Here is a 23,911-nt window from a genome sequence, read left to right as displayed (position 1 = left end):
GCCATTTCTTCTGAATGTTTCTTTCTTGAAGCTACAATCAGTACCATTCTTTGAAAATAAATCTGTATTAGGCAAAAGTTTCCTAGGTCTCATTTAGCAAAAAAGATTGAGTATGAAGCACTTAGCATGTAGGCCCATCATCAACAACAAAAATATTTTCACTGCTTTCTAGGGCGACGCTACAGTTATCAGACTGTAATTTAGCATAAGGATTACAAAACATATGGGTTGTTTCATTATCAAATGCTGCACACAATGTAAGTGATATTTACACAGCAACTGATTTTCACAGAAGTAGAAAGAATCACTATAAAATCAAGAAAAATGTAGAGTTTCAATCATTTATCACTGAGCATTTATGAATAGCAGCAATCTTTTATACCAGCTTCTCCTCTTTATTACCAGATGACAAATTTCTCCCATAATCAGTCATTCATTATAATTTCATTTGATCCTGTCTAAATACTTTGGTAAGCTGTTTTTACTTGTTTGGTTTTTAATAAAAATTGCTCAGTGGCAACTATTATAGAAAAACTCGTGCCTCCATTCTTGATAAATCAAATTTACTTATATTCCAAGTATTAATTTAACAAGCTTATTACAGGTAGGAGAGCGTACTTTCCCTGCCCCATAAGCATTAATAATCTTTATATACTCTAATTACAAGTTAAATTCAAAATATTTCATTAAAATGTTTTCCATATTAATATCTAACTTAAATCTCAGTGACAGTATTAGTATATCGCTGAACTGTTCAGAAAGGATGTTTAAAGAATTTTTTCCAAGCATTTGCAAGTTGTAAACTAAACACCTTCAAAGTAAAAACTTATAGATATCTTGTTGAAAATCAGAAAAGTTGAAACCAGGGTAATCACCAATACAGAATGTAAAATAGGGAGTTATTTTACTAATGCCATCTTAATCATTCTGACATTCTTTCCCTAAATTAACCTCCGAAGTGTAACATCAGCATATCGAAAGAATTCAAAAGAGCAACCTAACCCTGTAAAGTGTCTGACTCTTTGCAAGTCCATGGACAGTAGCCTGCCAGGCTCCATGGTCCACGAATACTCCAGGCAAGAATACTGGATGGGTAGCCATTCCCTCCTCCAGGGGATCTTCCCAACCCAGGGATCAGTCACAAGTCTGCGGCACTACAGACAGATTCTTTACCAACAGGGAAGCTCCAACTTAACCCTAAGCTTTATGTTTAATAATATACACTTTGCACAGGGAATATTCTCTTAACCATTTCTCTTTAGACAACTATATCCACTAAGACATAGCAGAACCTAAAACTGTCATAAAGTATATTGAAAGTCTGTTATAAAGAAAATGTATTTCACAAACAGAACTGTCTTCAGAAACTATAATGATTTCTAGTGAAAAGATATAAGAATGTCTAGTACTGACTAATGTCAAAAATCGTATTTGGAATTTATTTAAAAAGTGACAGTAGATTCTCAAACATACAAACTACTGTTGGATTGTACAAAGAAGGAACTTGTAATTCTGTTTCTAAAGGGAAATTACCATGTGGTGCTAGGTAAAGCCCAAGATGTAATATAAGGGTTCAATTAAAGAAACTTTTTATGGAAGAGGATAATAAGATACTTATTTTATGTGACTAAAATACCAGAGAAGAGAGTATCTGAGGATGCTTTTTAGCTCTATTAAGACTTATTTCAGACTGCCATGAATTGTATTAACTCAAGCCTAAATGCTCTAATAGGGCCTTTTAAACACTCTGAGACACTCTACAGTTCGCCGTGATGTGTGTTGTTCTCCTTTGCGGCAAAGAACAAAACAAGAAACCCAACTTGTATATTAATATATATATAAAACAAAGTAAGACATTTTAACAAAAATTATCAAACGTGTCACAATTTCCTAAAACTTAACACTAGCTAAAATATGTATTACTGAAAAGGTAAAAGATAAATAACAATCATCTTAAAATATTCAGTTTGTTGAATATGAAAAATATTATTTTTATTAGTTTGTAGGATTATTTTATTCAATGTTTTATTACATCAGAGTTTTTTAAATGAACTAAATTTTAAACAATATGTAAACAAAAATATCTACCTAACATTTTAAGTCAATGTAAATTTTCACTAATTTAGAAATATTAATATATTAATATTTAGGGAATTTTTGCAAATAGATTATATTATATATAAAATTGCCTTACAGACCTTAGAAATTAGCAAGTTTAGTAATGGTTCATAAAACTTTATAAATCTTCCTAGACTATATTTAATATAAACAAAATTATATATAGATTTTTATTTATAATCAAAATTTCAATTATTTTATAATCAATTTAAAACAAATAAATGTCTCTAATTCTTTTTTTTGAGGATTAACAGTGATCAGGATTACTATGACTGGAAACACTTTAAACATGTATACACACATACAACTAGGAGAGATTATCTGGGTAATTCTGTTTTAAAAATACTAATGAACTAATAATTAGGTTGGAAATCATTATTTTAAATCAATATAACACAAAATATTTTTATATATAAATTCAAGCAGAGGACATTATGGTCAACTTACCATTATTAGTTGTAACAGTACTGTATCTTGGACACATTTACAAATCATGTTTCAAACTGACAATCTGTTTTAAGTGCTTTGCTCATTAGCCCATGAAGACAGTGGCTGAGCTTGAAACATTATGAAACATTATAAATTGTTTTTATATATACCTTAAACTGGACTAGTCCCAAGATTAAATGCTATTATTTTTAAATACCTTTTTGGAACACAAGTACTTCATTTTATCTTACATCAATAATAAACAAGATTCATACAAGTGAACTTTTCATTCACATCTTAAAGAAATGATAGCTTAAAAAAAATTTTAAACCACCTTTGGATGGAGTTGGTCCTAAAATCACTTGACTTACTGTTTAGTAAAATTCTACTGCCTGATATGGACCCCCAAGCTTTTGGGGGAAGAGTCCAGAGTCAGCGCTATGAACATCAAATATAATTATCAACCAAAACCAAGTACTGCTCTCAGAAACCCCTACAAACATTTACTGTGTAGTTACTGCTTCTGTAGCTACTTCCTTACTATTCCAAATTATTTTAAGTTTTAGAAGTTTTATCCCTCTGTTGCTTCTAGTCTGTTTTTCTAAGCTTGTTTAAATAATCAGCATCATGTAACTTTCCCACATTATTCTGGCCCAAAGATAGCTCTATACTTCTCACTTCTACAGCTTAAAGTTTTTGGGTTTTGTTCTTTTTTCTATTTTAGGGGGAGAGGAGAAAAGAATGAGAGATGGGCTTGATATCTTGTTAATTTGTAGGCTTATTTCAGAGTTGCTGGATATTTCCTGACACATTAGGTTGCTCAAGGAATATATCCCAAGAGGTGGCCACATTATCATATTGAAGACAGCAGTTAATTTTTCCAGCTGAGACCAGAAAGGACAATATAATAATTTGCTAATAGTTCTTAGGCATTTGGTATTTTATGGATACCAAATATTTCACCTACTTTATAAACTAATATTAATTAAAGGTACATCTAAAGTCTATGACATTATTTGCATAAAATTTCACTAGCTGGAATTTCTTATTATCTCTCTTAGCAAATATTGTATGTTTGTTAAAGTGTACCTGATACTTGTTAAAATATCAGGTAATACAAGACAAGGTGTTATAAAACAAAAGACACAGCTGGGAAGCATTTTATTTTTTTTCTACTTCATATAACATTGCTTGGGACCACAAGACTCTAAAGGTCTCTTTTCAGCAACTTTTACGGCTTAGAAGTGCCACTTAAAAATATTTACTGATACTATAAATAATATTGTTTTTCTACATACTGACAGTTTTAATAAATGCCATATCCATCAAATGCCATAAGCAGAAACTTTAAATCAGATGTTTAGACATTCAAAAGTGGTTTGTAAAAAAAAGCACACCCAAACAAACCAAATCTACATCAGCAACTGTTATAATTAGTTTTAGTTATTATTAAGAATTCTGATGTATGGCAGAAACCAGCACAATATTGTAAAGCAAATATCTTGCAATAAAGAAGTAAAAAAAAAAAAAGAATTCTTAACAAGGACACATTGCCAGAAGCATGTACGAGACTTTAAAAATTATATATAATTTAAGAGCAAATTTAATTCATAAATAAAAAGATTAAAGGCCAAATTAAAGAAAGTGTAAGCATCGGATTTAAAATATCTTAATTTTTAGGCTATTCAGAAATATATTTTGTGAATAAGAATTACTTCATAAATATATATGTATAAATATAAATATATATCTACAAGATCTGCAATGCAGGAGAAAACTCGTTAAAGGAAAAAATTGCACTTTTAGATGATCAGAATGTTATTATATTTACCCTTCAAGTGAAATATAATTACCATTCCAGGTGCTTTTGGCACAGATTTTTAGGTGAATATTGACACAATCTTAAAAACACAATGCTTTTATATTTTATTCACTGGAATATGAAGAATCAAACAGAATTCAGAATTCTGACCAAAAATATTCAGATAACTGCAATTGCTTAATTAAATACAAAAAAAAATTGTTTTAAAAAGACCTGAAACTGCCTTTACATCTGAACATGTAAAATTTTACCATCAACAGGGTTTTTTAATATCCTCAAGCAAGAATTTCCAGCCTACACAGAAATGTAACAGTGTCTTTTTCTACTTATATATGACTTAGATCACACCCCAGTATATAAGGACAAAAAATAAATGTATAATAAAAAGATTGGATAAATCAGGAGAGGCTTTTTGGTCTTGAATTCTTCACCCACTAACAATGAAGCAGCACTGTAGGCAGCCCAAAACACACCAAAGAGCTTAAAAAAAAAAAAAAAAAGACAAAAGGCAGCATATTAGCAAGTCAATTAACATTTTGAGTATCATAGAGTAAAAATTACATTTGCAGTATTTTTTTTAAAACAACCCTGGCAACCAATTAGAGAAAAAGCAAAACTTATTGAGAATGTTGAAACCTTATTAAGAATATTCATCCTTGCTCTATTCCTTGACATCTGGAAATGACTTAGGTTTTACGTTATCAAACTTGTCTAATTATAAGAATCACTTGGGGTGACTATTAGCTTCCTGGGATTCATTCTAGTTCTACTGAATCAGAATCTCTAACGGAAGAAGGGTCTAATTATCAGTCATTTTAACAACTGTCCTGGATGATTTAAGACAAGGCAACTTTTGGAAAAACTATTACTGGGACCAGATGCTGAAAGATATTTGTTTCCTAGGAAAACTAACTGATTCTGTAGAAAATATTCTTTTCTTCCAAGAGGTAGAAAAACAGATTAAGTGAAAATTTCACACAATTTTCCCAGGACTAGGTAGAAATATAGTGTTATAAGGGAAGGAGGAAAAATGTAACATTTTGGTTTAGAGTATTCTGACTATGCACCTACTTAATTTTAAATTATATCCACTAGAAATTTATGTAATACTTCTTTATGTAGTCACTGAAGGCATTTTACAGAATAAAATGAGAGAATAACTTTAAGGATAGAAATAAGGGAAATTATGATAGAAACACTTGGCACAGAGCAGGGTTTCTCAATCTTGCACTAATCAAATTTCTGGGCTGGATGACTGCTGTGGGAAGCTGTGCTGTGCGCTGTAGGGTGTTTGGCAGCACCCCTGGCTTCTAGCCACTCTATGCTAGTGCCACCCCACCCCTCCCGTCCACGACACTCAAAAATGTCTCTAGACATTGCCGAACATCCCTGGGGGGCAAAGCTGCCATCAGCTGAGAACCACTGATACAGAGGTAAAAATTAAACACTGGCAGATTGACTGAAAATTATTTGAGATGACCCAATTTTCTACTGCACTTTTAAAACTAAATGCAAACAAAAAATACAAGATATTTTAATCTTACAAAAAAGTATAGAGAAATAAAATAAAATTATAATCAAATTCCATTTGTACATGATGATTAAATGTATTTGGTTAAGACTGGTAAAATTACAGAGATTTAATGTTTAAAAAAAACTAGTGCTTGTAAACTGCATTCCAATGCTACAGTTAAAGGGTAAGAGTTCTCATTATTTATTTCATTCTTTCATTATTCTTTCATTATTTCTCAACAGACTTTGGACTAAAACAAGAAACATGCAAAACAGATCGCTACACAAAGATGATTTAAGTGATTAGGGAAAGAAATGTGGCAAAGAAATATCTAAAGTTCACAAATTTTTTATCCTAAAATTTTAATGATTTTATAAAAAAAGACTTCTATTTTATAATAACACATTCACTTGTTGTATAAAGAATATTAAAGACCAATTTTCAGTTGAACTCAATGACTAAAAATAACCAGAGGACACAGTTTTAGCAGTTTTGGGAATAGGCTCAGAAGCATTCAAACAATCTTTAACCCAAGTAAAACAACACACAGGCAGTGATCCTGAATGACTTAGTAAAGTGGTATGTTCACTAAGACTAAATAATTAAATGCCAGCGTGGGTGGGGCTAGCTTCTGCACTGCAAGACTTTCAACCTAAGCACTAATAATGATATTTTTTTAAAAATTAGGATTAGAGGAATGAAAGCGTTTCTTGGTTTCTAGAGTGTTCCAACAGTTGAAACATACAAAGATGTTCTCAAAATATTTACTATTTATAATAATAACAGCTACTGCTTGAGTGCCTACTGTGTGTCAAGCACTATACTAGTCATTATTCTTCAAAATCTTCATAACAAATCCAAAAAAGTAGTTGCTAAGTTTACTCTAAGAGGAAAGTAAGAAAATATAGCTCCCCAAGGCGGACAACAAGAGGCAAAACCAGGATTTGCATTCAGGAATTTAGAATTCAGTTCTAAAATCCAACTCTTCTCAATATCCAGGGCTTATAATGTCAGTGTTAGCCTGGAGTTACTCAATTCTAAAAGGAATAATTTCTTTTACACTGGAATTAGTAATAAACTTTAAGTGAAAACGAAAGTCATAAAGTAACTCTTCTTAAGTTAGTCTACTTAAATACTCTAGTATTTAAATACTCTAATATGGAGACTACATAATGGTAGTATTGAAAGCAGTGGTCTTAAGAAGTTCTATTTTCCATAAAGAAAAAAATTACATTCACTGTGTAATATACATACATGTGTGAAAGTAGTCATTTATTTTTTCCAAAGTGGTTCAAAATTAATAAATACCAAAATTTGCTATATCACTATTCATTAATAGTGTTTAATATTATCAGTAAATGTTTAAAGTGGGTACATTGTTAATCAGTTTAACACAGCATAAAGAAGTCCTGATTTCTGCAACACAGAAAAGTCAGTTTATTAGAACTACGTATATCTTACTTGACCACTAATTTACTATTCAAATAGGAGTTAACAATTATTAAATAAACATCCAGTGGAATTTCAAATAAATATAATAAATTCATCTTATAAGCATAGAAAAGAAATGTTTAACATTAAATAAAAAATTTTGAGTGCAATATCCTGAGGCCAGATTTGCTCTTTGTTCTTTATTCCACCCTAGATATACATTATAATTTCTGGCAATTAAAAGGGGAAAATATTTGGTAAAATCAGTGAGTAAGGTCACTGTTTCAAAATACTACTAACTGCTTGATATAAACCGTTATAGATTATAAGATTCTTTAGCCATAAAACTAGTACGGTCAGCTCTTATTACCTGTGAGTTCTGCATCTATGGATTCAAACAACTGTGGACTGAAAATATTTGGGGAAAAAAAAAATTTCGGAAAGTTTCAAAAAGCCAAACCTGAGTATGCTGGATTACAGACAACAATTTATATTGTATTAAGTATCATAAGTAATCTGGAGATGATTTTAAAAAGTAGATGGAAGGATTTGCATAGGTTATATGTAAATACTACATAATTTTATACTGGGGAGTTGAACACCTGAAGATTTTTGTGTCTGTGGTGGTGGTGGGGGGCAATCCTAGAACCAATCTCCCATGGATATGCAGGGGCGATTGTACACTTTCCTGACTGGAAAACAGTAAACTACTTTTTATAACACACACTACTTACTTTTATAAGTGTAGACACGACTTCAAATGATCCAACCACCAAAAGTATAGGGGCTATTACAATGAGAGGAAGTAATGAATATCCTATAACTCCAAGAACTTGGCCATACGCAACCTGTGAATTTTCAAAATTTTAAATAAATACCATAGAAATCAAGTTATTTTAACCACTATTAAACATCATATATACTTTGTTGTACTTGCATAAGCATGAGAATTAAGAAAATCATAAAAGTATCATGTAGTAGTAGTAATACTATCCCCATTATGAAGAAACTGATTCTCAGAGAAACAAAGGTCTTTGTTCAGGAAAGACAGCTAGCTAGTTAAGAGTTCAAAATAAGATATAAGATCTAGGTCTTTTAACTTCCTCAAACAGTCTTTTTTTTTTTTTTTTTTCAATTTATTTACTTTTTAGTTGAAGGATAATTGCTTTACAGAATTTTGTTGTTTTCAGTCAAACCTCAACATGAATCAGCCATAGGTATACATATGTCCTGTCCTGAACTTCCCTCCCATCTCCCTCCCTATCCCACCCCTCTAGGTTAATACAGAGACCCTGTTTGAGTCAACAACAATCTTAAATTACCCAAACAATTAGTGATACCTGTCTTCATATAAAAATTGTATGAGATTTTGTCTAGAATATAAAAAATAATACACAAACAAATGTCATTTTAAGTCCCTGTTAAAATTATTTTAAATTTCCATAAGCAGAGTAAAAAAGTTACGCAGATAAATGTTACTCTAAACTTATTCAAGAGTTGTAGATTAAGATGGTGAACTGAACACATATCTAATACCATTCCTTCTCGAAACTCCACTAAAAGGGAAGAAAAAAAAGAAACTTCTTTTTGTAAGAGGCATAAACAAGAGGCGAGAAGATGGAATAACAGCAAGTTAATTTTGGAAACTGGAAAGTAGTAGAACAAGAGCTAATAATCAGATTTGGAGACCTTTCCCACAAGTGTGAGAAAAAGGCTCAAGAGTTTGACATTAAGCATTTAGTGTTCATAGAGTAAGCCTAATATGAGTCAGCACCAGTATGATAACTTTGCCTGGCTTCCCTTCTGCTTTACTCTCTCCACAAACAGATAAATCCCGGAGCGCTACAATTCCTAGGTTTACAGTAATTCATAAACTCTAAGTTAATGGGGCAGTGATTCTCAAGGTGTGGCCCATGGTATTCTGGGGATCCAGGACACTCTTCTAAAAGACTGGACATCAAAACTATTTTTTATAATAGTGATAAAGCATTATTTGCCTTTTTAAATTAGGTTGATATTGATACTAATAGAACAGAAGCAATGGGTAAAACATCATGCTGCTTTATTATGCCAATATGATATGAACTGTACTAATAGTAACTATGTTCTTTACTACCATACACAGAAAAGAAAGAAAAAAACCCTCCTGTTTCACTTAAAAATGTCCTTAACAAAACAGTTAAAATGACTGATTTTATTAAGCCTCAACCTTTGAATATGCCTTTTTAATATTCTGTGTAACAAAATGCAAAGTACACAGAAAGCACTTCTTCTACCTTGATTCAATGGTTATCCCAAGGAAAGCACGTGTACAACTGCTTAAGTCAAGAGCTGAATTAGATGCTTTATTCATGGAACACCATTCTTACGTGAAAGAACAAATGAAAAACTGTAATTATTCAGAGTTAGGTACTGACAGGCAACATGACTGAAACTGAATGAAACAAGCCTGTTGCTTCAAGAAAAACAACTCATAGTATTTTTTTCAAATTACTAAATGCTATCTCTCAAGCAAAAAGTAGAATTTTGGTAAACTTACATCCAACACTGTAATCTTGACATTTTCTGCTGATAGGTGATCTTAGTGAATGTGGTTTTCTGATATCATAGAATAAAACGTGTCAACATTTGGAAGTTCTGCAAACCTCAGTGAACTAGTGTTCTCTAGATGACCATGCATGGGTTAAAAATATCCATTCAAAATGAATTTCAATGAAACAATATAAAAAGTTCACTAATATGGTTTGAGATTCCTCGCAAAAAAACTTTAAGAAACTATTTCCTGTTGAGGGCACCCAAAGCTGGTGCTCTGGGAATACCCAGAGGAACAGGGTTGGAAGGGAGGTGGGGGGGTGTGTTTAGGATGGGAGGGACACATGTAGAACTGTGGCTGATTCATGTTGATGTATAGCAAAAACTATCGCAATACTATAAAGTAACTATCCTCCAATTAATATTAATTAATTGAAAAAAGTGATAGTATAGGTCAGACAACATGTCTGATTTTTGGCAAATTATAAATATTAACAAGAGACAAAAAAAAAAAAAACTATTATCTCTTGAGTGTTAATGTAGTATCAGAATAGAATAGACATAATCATCTAAAAAAAAGTGTTAAAATATCCCTCCTTTTCAAATTATATACCTGTATGAGGACTTATTTTTTATATATACTTTATCCAAAGCTATATCCTGTAACAATTGAATGCAGAAAGCAGATATCAGGATCCAGATTCCACTAATCCAGATATTAAAACTACTAGCAAGAATGTATAACAATGCATTTTCCTCAATTTGTTTTAAAAAGTTTTCTTTAAAATGCATTATTTATGTTAAAATGCATTTGATTTGCTTTTAGTTTTAAATGAATAAACACATATTAAAATTTTTTTATTTTTATTTTAATTTCTAACATGGTAATTTTATTTGCTTTAACTTTTTTGGTCACAAAATGAGGCATGTTTATTCCCTGACCAGGGACTGAACTCACACCCCCTGCACTGGAAGTGTGGCATCTTAACCACTGGAACACCAGGGAAGTCCCCATGATAAATACTGGTAAATACAACCTACATTAAGCTCTATGGTTCATTTCAGTTCAGTCACTCAGTCATGTCCGACTCTTTGCGACGACATGGACTGCAGCACGGAAGGCCTCCCTGTCCATTACCAACGCTCAGAGCTTACCCAAATTCATGTCCATTGAGTTGGTGATGCCATCCAACCATCTCATCCTCTGTCGTCCCATTCTCCTCCAGCCTTCAATCTTTCAAAGCATCAGGGTCTTTTCAAATGAGTCTGCTCTTTGTATCAGGTGCCCAAAGTACTGGAGTTTCAGCTTCAACATCAGTCCTTCCAATGAATATTCACGACTGATTTCCTTTAGGATGGACTGGTTGGATCTCCTTGCAGTCCAAGGGACTCTAAAGAGTTTTCTCTAACACCACAGTTCAAAAGCATCAATTCTTTGGCACTCAGCTTTCTTTATAGTCCAATTCTCATATCCATACATGACCACTGGAAAAACCATAGCCTTGACTAGACGGACCTTTGTTGGCAAAGTAACGGCTCTGCTTTTTAATATGCTGTCTGCTGCTGCTGCTGCTGCTAAGTCACTTCAGTCGTGTCCGACTCTGTGGGACCCCACAGACCGCAGACCACCAGGCTCCCCTATCCCTGGGATTCTCCAGGCAAGAACACTGGAGTGGGTTGCCATTTCCTTCTCCAATGCACGAAAGTGAAAAGTGAAAGAAAGTCGCTCAGTCCTGTCCGACTCTTAGCGACCCCATGGACTGCAGCCCACCAAGCTCCTATATCCATGGGATTTTCCAGGCAAGAGTGCTGGAGGGGTGCCATTGCCTTCTCCAATATCCTGTCTAGGTTGGTCAAAACTTTCCTTCCAAGGAGTAAGCTTTTAATTTCATGGCTGCAGTCACCATCTGCAGTAGTTATTTTGGAGCCCAAAACAGGGAAGTCTGCCACTGTTTCCCCATCTATTTGCCATGAAGTGATGGGACCAGATGCCATGATCTTAGTTTTCTGAATGTTGAGTTTTAAGCCAACTTTTTCACTCTCCTCTTTCACTTTCATCAAGAGGCTCTTTAGTTCCTATTCGCTTTCTGCCATAAGGGTGGGTTCATCTGCATATCTGAGGTTATTGATATTTCTCCCAGCAATCTTGATTCCAGCTTGTGCTTCTTCCAGCCCAGCCTTTCTCATGATGTACTCTGCATAGAAGTTAAATGAGGAGAGTGGCAATATACAGCCTTGACGTACTCCTTTTCCTATTTGGAACCAGTCAGTTGTTCCATGTCCAGTTCTAACTGTGGCTTCCTGACCTGCATATAGGTTTCTCAAGAGGCAGGTCAGGTGGTCTGGTATTCCCATCTCTTTCAGAATTTTCCAGTTTATTGTGATCCATACAGTCAAAGGCTTTGGCATAGTCAATAAAGCAGAAATAGATGTTTCTCTGGAATTCTCTTGCTTTTTCGATGATCCAGCGGATGTTGGCAATTTGATCTCTGGTTCCTCTGCCTTTTCTACAGCCAGCTTGAACATCTGGAAGTTCATGGTTCAAGTATTGTTGAAGCCTGGCTTGGAGAATTTTGAGCATTACTTTCCTAGCATGTGAGATGAATGCAATTGTGCAGTAGTGTGAGCATTCTTTGGCATTGCTTTTCTTTAGGAATGCAGTGAAAACTGACCTTTTCCAGTCCTGTGGCCACTGCCAAGTTTCCAAATTTGCTGGCATATTGAGTGCAGCACTTTCACAGCATCATCTTTTAGGATTTGAAATAGATCAACTGGAATAACATCACCTCTACTAGCTTTGCTCCTAGTGATGCTTCCTAAGGCCCACTTGACTTCACATTCCAGGATGTCTGGCTCTAGGTGAGTGATCACACCATCATGATTTTCTGGGTCGTGAAGATCCTTTTTGTTCAGTTTTTCTGTGTATTCTTGCCACCTCTTCTCAGTATCTTCTGCTTCTGTTAGGTCCATACCATTTCTGTCATTTATTGAGCTCATCTTTGTATGAAATTTTCCCTTGGTATCTCTAATTTTCTTGAAGAGATCTAGTCTTTCCCATTCTATTATTTTCCTCTAATTCTTTGCATTGATCACCGGAAGGCTTTCTTATCTCTCCTTGCTATTCTTTGGAACTCTGCATTCAAATGGGTATATCTTTCCTTTTTGTTTTTCTTCTTTTCACAGCTATTTGTAGGAGCTTCTCAGACAGCCATTTTGCTTTTTTGCATTTCTTTTTCTTGGGAAAGGTTTTGATCCCTGTCTCCTGAACAATGTCACGAATCTCCGTCCATAGTTCATCAGGCACTCTGTCTTTCAGATATAGTCCCTTAAATCTATTTCTCACTTCCACCGTATAATCGTAAGGGATCTGATTTAGGGCATACCTGTATGGTCTAGTGATTTTCTCTACTTTCTTCAGTTTAAGTCTGAATTTGGCAATAAGCTCTATGGACCTGAGACCAAAAGTTTGAGGACTAAACAGAGAATAAATTGTATGTATCCCTATAAAGCTCTAAGTTATTTATAAATGATAGGATTTTTTCTTTCCTCTTTCTCATAACATTTAGAGCATGCGTAATACTAATATATAGGTCACCTTGAAAGAAGTAGCATAAATTAAAAGCAGTTCTGGGGCAACAAACAATTACAATGAACATAGTTACTAATAGTATCTGCAATATCAACAATAAAGCTTACCATAAAAAACAGAGACTATTTTCAAAATTAACTACTTACTTCTCCACCAAGAACTCTAGCCAGTAAGAAAATCGTTAGTGAACCAAATATCCAAATGGTTATAATCCATGAAACCACCTTAAGAGAAAAAAATTCATGCAATTAATATCTGTGTTACCAAATAAGCTGAAAATTTCCCATGAGTTCAATTCTCTACCACATAAGGTATTTTGGTATCACTGACTTTAGGTCATAGGAAGTTTGGGTTCCCAGGTATTTTCTGAAAACCTAATAAGAATATAATATGTAATATAATTTTACATCCAAACTGAAAATTTGGCAATGATCAGTTGCTTAAGGAAACCTCAGTATTTTAACATCTATGATAAAAGATGACTGCAAAACGACAGCAAAGTGTTGACTCTCAGCTCCTGCTTTATAGCATTCTACATGATAAATTTATCCGTGAAACAAGTTACTAACCTCAGGAGGTCTCTAAAATTTACATTAATCACACATTTATCCAAGTAATAGAATGTGGACAACACTTCAGACAATTTTAACTCTTGAGACTTGACATAATAATGATACATGCATATATTTCCAAGTTCTGTCTGCTTGAGAAGGTCTAGAAATAAAGATACTGCGTAGCAACGTAAAGAAGACTAACTGCCCAGTTATGGTGCGTGATGTGTGTCCTTAGCCATGTCAGATTCTTTGCGACCCCATGGAATTGTAGCCCACCAGGCTCTACTGCCCATTGGATTTTCCAGACATGAGTTGCCATTTCCTTTTCCAGGGGATATTTTCGACACAGGGATTGAACCCACATCTCTTACATCTCCTGCACTGGCAGGTGGATTCTTTACCACTAATGCCATCTGGGAAACCCAGATACTTACTGGTTTCTAAATATTCCCCTGTAAAAGGAACTAGGACTCCCTAGGGAAATGACTGATTCCAGGGCTGGGACAGGGAAAATGAAAGATGAGTCCAGAATGCACTGTGGAATCAAGAAGAAAGGAAGCACTCAAAAAAGGATGGGAATATGTCAAAAGGATACCAAAGCTAACCTGAAGGAGCTTCCAATAGCTAAAACTGCAACAATCTAAGCAATAAAATATATGATTATACTGGATTATAGTCCATAATCATAAGGGATTTGATTTAGGTCATACCTAGAGTGCCTGATGAACTATGGATGGAGGTTCATGACATTGTATAGGAGACAATGATCAAGACCATCCCCAGGGAAAAGAAATGCAGAAAAGCAAAATGGCTGTCTGGGGAGGCCTTACAAATAGCTATGAAAAGAAGAGAAGCGAAAAACAAAGGAGAAAAGGAAAGATATAAGCATCTGAATGTAGAGTTCCAAAGAATAGCAAAGAGAGGTAAGAAAGCCTTCCTCAGTGATCAATGCAAAGACATAGAGGAAAACAACAGAATGGGAAAGACTAGAGATCTCTTCAAGAAAATGAGAGATACCAACAGAACATTTCATGCAAAGATGGACTTGATGAAGGACAGAAATGGTATGGACCTAACAGAAGCAGAAGATATCAAGAGTTGGCAAGAATACACAGAGAACTGTACAAAAAAGATCTTAACGACCAAGATAATTACGATGGTGTGATCTAGACATGCTGGAATGTGAAGTCAAGTGGGCCTTAGAAAGCATCACTACGAACAAAGCCAGTGGAGGTAATGGAATTCCAGTTGAGCTATTTCAAATCCTGAAAGATGATGCTGTGAAAGTGCTGCACTCAATATGCCAGCACATTTGGAAAACTCAGCAGTGGCCACAGGACTGGAAAAGGTCAGTTTTCATTCCAATCCCAAAGAAAGGCAATGCCAAAGAATGCTCAAACGTACAACTGCACTCATCTCACACGCTAGTAAAGTAATGCTCAAATTTCTCCAAGCCAGGCTTCAGCAATATGTGAACCGTGAATTTCCAGATGTTCAAGCTGGTTTTAGAAAAGGCAGAGGAACCAGAGATCAAATTGCCAACATCCGCTGGATCATTGAAAAAGCAAGAGAATTCCAGAGAAACATCTATTTCTGCTTTATTGACTATGCCAAAGCCTTTGACTGTGTGGATCATGATAAACTGTGGAAAATTCTAAAAGAGATGGGAATACCAGACCACCTGACCTGCCTCTTGAGAAACCTATATGCAGGTCAGGAAGCCACAGTTAGAACTGGACATGGAACAACTGACTGGTTCCAAATAGGAAAAGGAGTACGTCAAGGCTGTATATTGTCACCCTGCTTATTTAACTTCTATGCAGAGTACATCATGAGAAATGCTGGGCTGGAAGAAGCACAAGCTAGAATCAAGATTGCCGGGAGAAATATGAATAACCTCAGATATGCAGATGAACCCACCCTCATGGCAGAAAGTGAAGAGGAACTAAAAAAAAGCCTCTTGATGAAAGTGAAAGAGGAGAGTTAAAAAGTTGGCTTTAAGCTCAACATTTAGAAAACTAAGATCATGGCATCTGGTCCCATCACTTCACGGCAAATAGATGGGGACACAGTGACTGACTTTATTTTTTGGGGCTCCAAAATCACTGCAGATGGTGACTGCAGCCATGAAATTAAAAGACGCTTACTCCTTGGAAGGAAAGTTATGACTAACCTACATAGCATATTCAAAAGCAGAGACATTACTTTGCCAATAAAGGTCCATCTAGTCAAGTCTATGGTTTTTCCAGTGGTCATGTATGGATGTGAGAGTTGGACTGTGAAGAAAGCTGAGCGCGGAAGAATTGATGCTTTTGAACTGTGGTGTTGGAGAAGACTCTTGAGAGTCCCTTGGACTGCAGGGAGATCCAACCAGTCCATTCTGAAGGAGATCAGCCCTGGGATTTCTTTGGAAGGAATGATGCTAAAGCTGAAACTCCAGTACTTTGGCCACCTCACACAAACAGTTGACTCATTGGAAAAGACTCTGAAGCTGGGAGGGATTGGGGGCAGGAGGAGAAGGGGACAACAGAGGAAGAGATGCCTGGATGGCATCACCAACTTGATAAGCTTAAGTTTGAGTGAACTCCGGGAGTTGGTGATGGACAGGGAGGCCTGGCATGCTGCGATTCATGGGGTCGCAAAGAGTCGGACACGACTGAGCAACTGAACTGAACTGAATTGAACTGACAGTCCACAAAGTAAAATAAATATCTGTCTATACTAACAAAGATAAGTAAGTAATGACAAAGAAAGAATAGCTGTTCCAAAGAGAATACTAATTAATACATGGGGAAGAAAGAAGGAAAATCATATTCAGTAAACAATATAGTAATAATTATTGAAAGAAAGGTCCATCAATAGATGCTAAAATTAGTGGGCTAAAATTTGATGAGAGAGTGCTTGCATAGTCACAAAGTATCTCCACAAGGTATTTATTGTATTAAAAAGGGAAAAATAGCAACTTTACAGTGGAGGAATTAGACAGATACTACCCCCTTGCCTTACCAAGTGATCAACAATAATAGCACTAGGAATAAGACATATCAGTATCATGTAATGCCTAATAGTATGTAGAGAAGGGCACAATGTCACTTGTTTGATATTCTTGCCAAAAAGGTATTACATCAATCCAGCATGAGAAAATATTTAACAAATTCAAATTAAGAAACATTCTATGGAGTTAAGAATTTTCTGTTTTTAGCCTTAGAACCCTGCATTCAAATGAAAGATTATATAGATAAAATTCACTTAGAGATGTTCTGCATGAAGGGTTGGTGGTAGGCAAGAGACCAGAACCCCTATTCAACTTCTTCAATGGTCCTTGTCTGCAACAGAATACTTGATGTAAATTGATCCAAGGTAAATATTAATAGGACTAGTATTATATAACATTAAGGATTTTGCTATGGAGAGAATACTCTGAATTATCAAGTAAGTGCAAATTTAATCACAAATGTCCTTTAGGAAAGGAGGCAGAAGGATATCTGACTACAGTAGAGAAGACAATGTGACAATGGAGAGTACAGTGATGCAACCAGAAGTCAAGCAATGTTGCAGCCTCTGACTTGGAAAGAGACAAGCAACAGACTGTGCTGGAGCACCCAGAGGAACCAGCCTGCTGACATTTTGATTCTAGCCCTTTAACACTCAACTTGGATTTCTGACTTCGAGAACTGTCAAAGAATAAATCTTCATTGTTTTAAGTCACTAAACTTACAGAAATGTTTTATAGAACAAAAGGAAACTAATTTATTTCCAAAACACTCTGTGATAAAGAATTATTTTTTACTCCCCTAAAGCCTTACACTAAAGATGAGAGAGTGATGTGTATATGCTGTGTTTTGATGATACAGATAAGGCCTCTGAGAATGGGACATAGTATTATGTAAAAACAAATACTTGATGGAATTCCTGTCATCATTAAAAAGTTTATTTTAAAAACAGAACTAAAAATGAATAAAAGGTAAAAATATGAGTATTGTTGTTTCCAATTATTTATTCTTATGGAAAACCAAAAAGGGCATGGGCAGCTGGGAACAGTCCCTACCACTTACCCACTTGCCATACAAATACTAATACTTTTCTTGTGAATGATGATGTACAATAGTTTGGAAGCCATTAATCCAAGGAACCTCCCACTTATTTAAGAACAGTTGTAGGGATGGAAAAGTGAGAAATAATGGGTAAAGCTAAAGCATTTTTCAAACATAATGAAGTACTACAGTTAATATTTGTTATTTTAAATTTTAAAACTCTTAAACTATTTAGAATTTGTGTAAAGGAAGATGTACTTACCCTAAACTGTCCATATAATGATATCATGGAAAAGAAAAGAACAACAGCCAGAGGACCCCAGAAGTCAGGATTGTCTCTCACCACTTGTCTATTAAAACCAAGTGATGGCATTGGCATCAAAACGCATCGAATTTTGTAGTAAATATCCTTTAGATCAATATCCAATTCTTCCCTATAATTTTAAAATAAGAATTCTTAGAAGGCACATACTTTTGAATATTGAGCCAGTTGTATTAGAATTTAAGAAAAGTTTAAATATAACAGTAGTCTCCACAGGTCAACAAAACATTTGCATTTGAAGCACATTTCCAAGATGTACATTTTCAACATCTCTAAAGTTGGGATACATCTCACAATAGCTGGTGTCTTAACAACTGTTGTCTTAACAACTTTAAAGAAAAGTTTAAATATAACAGTAGTCTCCACAGGTCAACAAAACATTTGCATTTGAAGTACATTTCCAAGATGTACATTTTCAACATCTCTAAAGTTGGGATACATCTCACAATAGCTGGTGTCTTAACAACTGTTGTCAGTCTGGCATGAGGCAAGTGCTTCCAAGATCTGCTTTTCCTTTTGCCAGTCTCCTGGAGGCACTACCAATTTGAGACTTTAAATAAAATTCTTCTCTTGAGAATTTTTGGGACCATAGACTGCAAGTCTATATTCTCATAGGAATTTTTCTTCCAACACTTCACCCAGTGCCAAACAGACAAGCAAACTTCCTTGGTTTCTCTTTTTGCATGGTTGATCATTTCTCATTTATCCTTACACTAAGGAGATAAGATAGCCCTTTAATGTTCTAGCTTTATGCTGTCTTAGCCACTTTTTCTCTTTTATTAATAAATGTAAAATAACTGCATCTTATAATCTATAACATCTTAGATTTGATGAAATTCAGTATATTAACATTGAGAAACAGACGTTTTTAGTACTTGATCTACCAATAATTACTACCGAGAATAACTTGGTAATGCCTTGATTTTACAATGCTATAGGTTCTTCTTAGGGGAGAAGGAAATGGCAACCCACTCCAGTATTCTTGTCAAGAGAATCCCGTGGGCAGAGGAGCCTGGTGGGCTGCTGTCCAAAGGGTCGCACAGAGTCGGACACAACTGAAGCAACTTGGCACGCATGCACGCATTGGAGAGGGAAATGGCAAACCACTCCAGTGTTCTTGCCTGGAGAACCCCAGGGATAGAGGAGCCTGGTGGGCTGCCATCTGTGGGGTCGCACAGAGTCGGACACGACTGAAGCAACTTAGCAGCAGCAGCAGCAGGTTCTTCTTTCCAAACTGTTAAATTCTTCACTTTTCCCCCCAAGTGATACGTGTGCATGCTATTGATTATTTACGAGTGCTAAGTTGCTTCAGTCGTGTCTGACTCTGCGACCCTATGGACTATAGCCCGCCAGGCTCCTCTGTCCACGGGGATTCTCCAGGCAAGAAAACCGGAGTGCGTTGCCATGCCGTCCTCCAGAGGATCTTCCCAACCTAGGGACCGAATGTCTCTTACGTCTCCTGCAACTGGCAGGCGAGTTCTTTACTACTAGCGCCACCTGGGAAGCTCAAGGGATACATAATCGCTTAAAAATCTTCAAGTACTATGAAGAAGGTCAAAGTATCCCTGTAGTCCTCCCAGGGATAGCTTGAGAATTGCTATATGGGAGAGAGTTTGGAGAGGTAATCTTTTGGGAATTCTTAATTTGTCTTAAACTTAACTTTCAATGAGTTCAGAATATTATTTCATTATTCCAGTTTTACTAATTGCAGGTGACCTTGAACAATGTGGGGATTATGGGTGCCACCCTCCATCAAAGATACAGGTATAATTTTGACTCCCCCAAAACTTAACTGCTAATAGCCTACTGTTGACCAGAAGACTTAGCAATTACATAAAAAGTTGATTAACACATATTCTGCACATCTATATTTTATGCATTCATGATATTTCTAGGCTACACAGTTCACCTGCGAGTTTTTTTTGCACTATTGCAAATCTCAAAAAAATTTTCCAATACAAGTGCTGAAAATAATCCACGTGTAAGTAGATCTACACAGTTCAAACCTCAGTTGTTCAAGGGTCAAATGTACTAGCAAAACTGAAAACAGCTAAAACTTTTGACCAAAAAGGTTAAGGTTTTCCATACCTGTCTTAAATAATATGAAAGAATATAATCATTTCACAGACCAGCTCTAGAATCCAAAAAATACATATTATTTTTACATACAGGAGTGGCTTGTTATCTTCAGGGTCATCATCTTCGACTTCCAAAAGCCAGCCATATCCTCTTTGTCTCAGAAATGTTGTGGCTGTAGATTCTTTGATAAAATCTCCACCAAGGTTTAACTTGACATCTGGGGGTGCTATTGAACCACTGAGTTCTTAGGAGAAAAGACGACAAAACTATAAATCCAGGTAAAATGTGTGAATCCTAACCAACATAAGCAAATATTCAACTAAAAATTATCATTTGAAGATCTCTAAGTATGAACACCTGCTAGTGCATACAATTTTCATATTTTATAGTTGATAGTATTAAAAACAAGACAACAAACACAAAATGGGAGTCACTTATGCTAAGTCCTGTGTCACCAAACCAAAAATTAATTACAGTTTTGGCTTCTCCCAAAAACAGAATCTTAAAACTACTGAGTCAGAAATCACCTGGTCATCATGAGTGAGGTAATCTGCCTGAAAGACCCTGCAATCTCCTAAAGGAAAGTGACTTTTCCATAACTAACCCACTTCCAGCTAATACAACTTCCTTTCCCTGTTTCCTTCTGCCTCAAGTCTTTCATTTGGTATAGCCCCTCAAAGCTCCTTTCTCTCTGCTAAATGAGATGCTGCCCAATTCATGAACCACTGAATAAACCAATAAAATCTTTAAAAGTTACTCAGTTGAATTTATTTTTTCACCAACAGATACCTAAAAACCACTTTTATTTTTACAGGAAAATGAAAATCAGAGTAGTGAAGACACATGAAAGATTTCACATCTAATTATATGTACCAGAATTCTTGTACCAGAATCTAGACTTGTTAACGGTAACTTTAAATTTTAAATGGAAGATATGTAAAAAAATATATTACAAGATATCATTTTCTTTTTTTGTTTGTTTGGTATGTTGGTTGGTTTGGTTTTGGCAACACCTCAAGGCTTGTAGGATCTTAGTTCCCCTACCAGAGATTGAACCCTGGCTCTGGAAGCAAAAGCATCAAGTCCTAACCACTGGACTACCAGGGAATTCCCAACACGGTATCATTTTGAATTTCCTTCATTATTATGTACATTATGTGCTTCAGAACAAAGTGGCTGCATACATTCTTTTTAAAGGCACTGCATATTTATATATGCAAACCAACATATTATTATTTGCTAAAGGAAAACCACCATTACTCCTACTTTTTCATGTACTTATTAATATTCTGTTTTTAAAATCATCAACTATCTACGCTAAGTGCTTTTATATATTAATGCTTAGTTCTGGATAAATCTAAGTAGTAAGAGTTCCCCGATATTTCAGCTAACTTTTTTTCTTTATATAATTACACCATTTATCTTTAGTTTCAGCAATTTGGGTAAATTCTAAAAAGCAGTCAAGAGATCCTGTTTATCCACATTACAAAATAAATCCATTCACAGTCTGTACCAGTGCCTCAGAGGTTACAAATAATCACAGCAGTACATGTATCACATGTTCTGGTCAAAAAAAATGGGAATAGTGAAGGACTTGCTTGAGGTCATAAAGGAACCAACTGAAAAACACGTTTGTAGGACCAAACATCATGCACTAGTAAACACTCATCAAGGCTGCTACCTAGTCACAAGACTGGAGTGGTCCATCAGAAAACAATTTTGGCGACAGCAAGCCAGAACACTCAACACAGACTCTCCTTCCCTGGAGATCATACACAGTAAAAAGAAGAGCTTAATTTTGCACATTACCCTAAATTTTCTAGGTTAGCTTTTGAAAAATGCTATTAAAAAAATCTGACTTAAAACTTTAATCCCTTAGGGGCTCAATTACGGAAACAGTGTGAGGATTATGGGTGCCACCTTCCATCAAAGATATGTGTATAATTTTGACTCCCCCAAAACTTAACTACTAACAGCCTGAAAAGAAAAGAGAAAATGAAAGTGAAGTTGCTCAGTCATGTCTGACTCTTTGCGACCCCATGGACTGTAGCCTATCAGGCTCCTCGGACCATGGGATTTTCCAGGCAAGAGTGCTGGAGTGGATTGCCATTTCCTTCTCCAGGAGATCTTCCCGACCCAGGAATCAAACCCGGGTCTCCTGCATTGCAGGCAGATGCTTTACCGTCTGAGCCACCAAGACTTACCAATTACATAAAAAGGTGATTAACACATATTCTGTACATCTACATATATTTTATGCATTCATGATATTTCTAGTTCTGACAGTTCCTTCAACTGTCTGGTTCTGACAACTCCTGCAATTAATCATAATAAAGTTTGTATTCTGAAGCTAAGTTCTAACTTAGCTACTAATTAATACAGCAAATTATTAACACTTCTGGTCTCCAGTTTCCTATTCAAAATTTTTTTCATGTTTAACATTATATGACTCTAAGAAGCTTTTACATGGGAGTTTATTCAGCTAGAGATAAAATCCAAGTACTTTTGAATGCACTGTCCTTCCCTGCTTAGGCTTAAAAAATAGTCTCTGTAGATGCTGATCATACAATCTTTTGATTAAAATACTCTCTCAAATACTTTTGATTAAAATACTCTCAAAATTACTTTCTGCTTCATTTTACTCCGAGACGAAGATGAAAGAGTTGAAACTTAACTAAAATTCTGCTTCCAACAGGTACAAAGAGTGCTTTTTTTTTTCTTTAACAAGAGGAAGATTTAGATCAGGAGGTCATTAGTACAACAGTGACATGAAAGGTTTTGGAATGAGACAGGAAAGGACCTTAACCACTGTTTCTTGGCCTCTTGGAAAGACTGCACTTAAAGTCCTTTTCTAAACCAAAAAAAAAAAAGATATATAAATCCTAGAGCTAAGGAGTTCTGTGAGAAAGAACTGTATATGTTTAGTAGTTTTTCATAGCGTGGATGCAGAGCCTCAAAAAGGCACCTTTAGCCTGCAATTTGGTAGTGTTTTCCATTCTAGGCAATGTAGAAAAACAACGTGGACACATACAGGACAATGCTAGAAACAGCAGTTTGACACACCACTCAGTTCTCAAAAGATACAAGTAGATGTGAGTACAAAAAAGCAACAGAAAAGTTAAAAAAAAAAAAAAAAAACCACCTCCGTAGTTATCCTAAAACATGAGCAAGCAGCACATAAAAAACATGAGAAATATTCCAAATCACTCCAGGAGCACAGCTGTCTTACATTAAACCAGAATAGAAACAAGCTAGCTTGATCAACTCCAGCATAGGTATCCAGAATTACAAGGCTTCCCAGGTGGCGCTAGTGGTAAAGAATCCACCTGCCAATGCAGGATACACAGGGACACGGATTCGGGAAGACCCCCTGAAGTAGGCAATGGCACCCCACTCCACTATTCTTGTCTGGAAAATTCCATGGGCATAGGAGCCTGGCAGACTACGGTCTATGGGGCTGCAAAGAGTTGGACTCAACTGAATGAGCA

General features: G+C 35.4%; 1 protein-coding gene and 1 long non-coding RNA gene across 2 annotated transcripts in view; one reads left to right on the top strand and one right to left on the bottom strand.

The window, feature by feature from the left end:
• Positions 1 to 17,619, top strand: part of LOC113901080 — a 37,837-nt gene extending 20,218 nt beyond the window's left edge. The window contains exon 3 of the long non-coding RNA XR_003513299.1: positions 17,454 to 17,619. This is a non-coding gene — a long non-coding RNA (uncharacterized LOC113901080). The remainder of the gene's footprint in view (positions 1 to 17,453) is intronic.
• Positions 2,511 to 23,911, bottom strand: part of YIPF4 (Yip1 domain family member 4) — a 35,316-nt gene continuing 13,915 nt past the window's right edge. Inside the window, exons 2-6 of the mRNA XM_027554970.1 lie at positions 20,514 to 20,667; positions 18,285 to 18,456; positions 13,581 to 13,658; positions 8,048 to 8,161; positions 2,511 to 4,849 (exon numbers count right to left, since the gene is read on the bottom strand). Coding sequence (XP_027410771.1) covers positions 4,712 to 4,849; positions 8,048 to 8,161; positions 13,581 to 13,658; positions 18,285 to 18,456; positions 20,514 to 20,667 — 656 coding nt within the window. The 3' untranslated portion in view covers positions 2,511 to 4,711. The remainder of the gene's footprint in view (positions 4,850 to 8,047; positions 8,162 to 13,580; positions 13,659 to 18,284; positions 18,457 to 20,513; positions 20,668 to 23,911) is intronic.

Source organism: Bos indicus x Bos taurus, chromosome 11 (assembly GCF_003369695.1).
Source record: "Bos indicus x Bos taurus breed Angus x Brahman F1 hybrid chromosome 11, Bos_hybrid_MaternalHap_v2.0, whole genome shotgun sequence".
NCBI classification, from domain to species: domain Eukaryota; kingdom Metazoa; phylum Chordata; class Mammalia; order Artiodactyla; family Bovidae; genus Bos; species Bos indicus x Bos taurus.
This window is presented reverse-complemented; position numbering and strand designations above follow the sequence as displayed.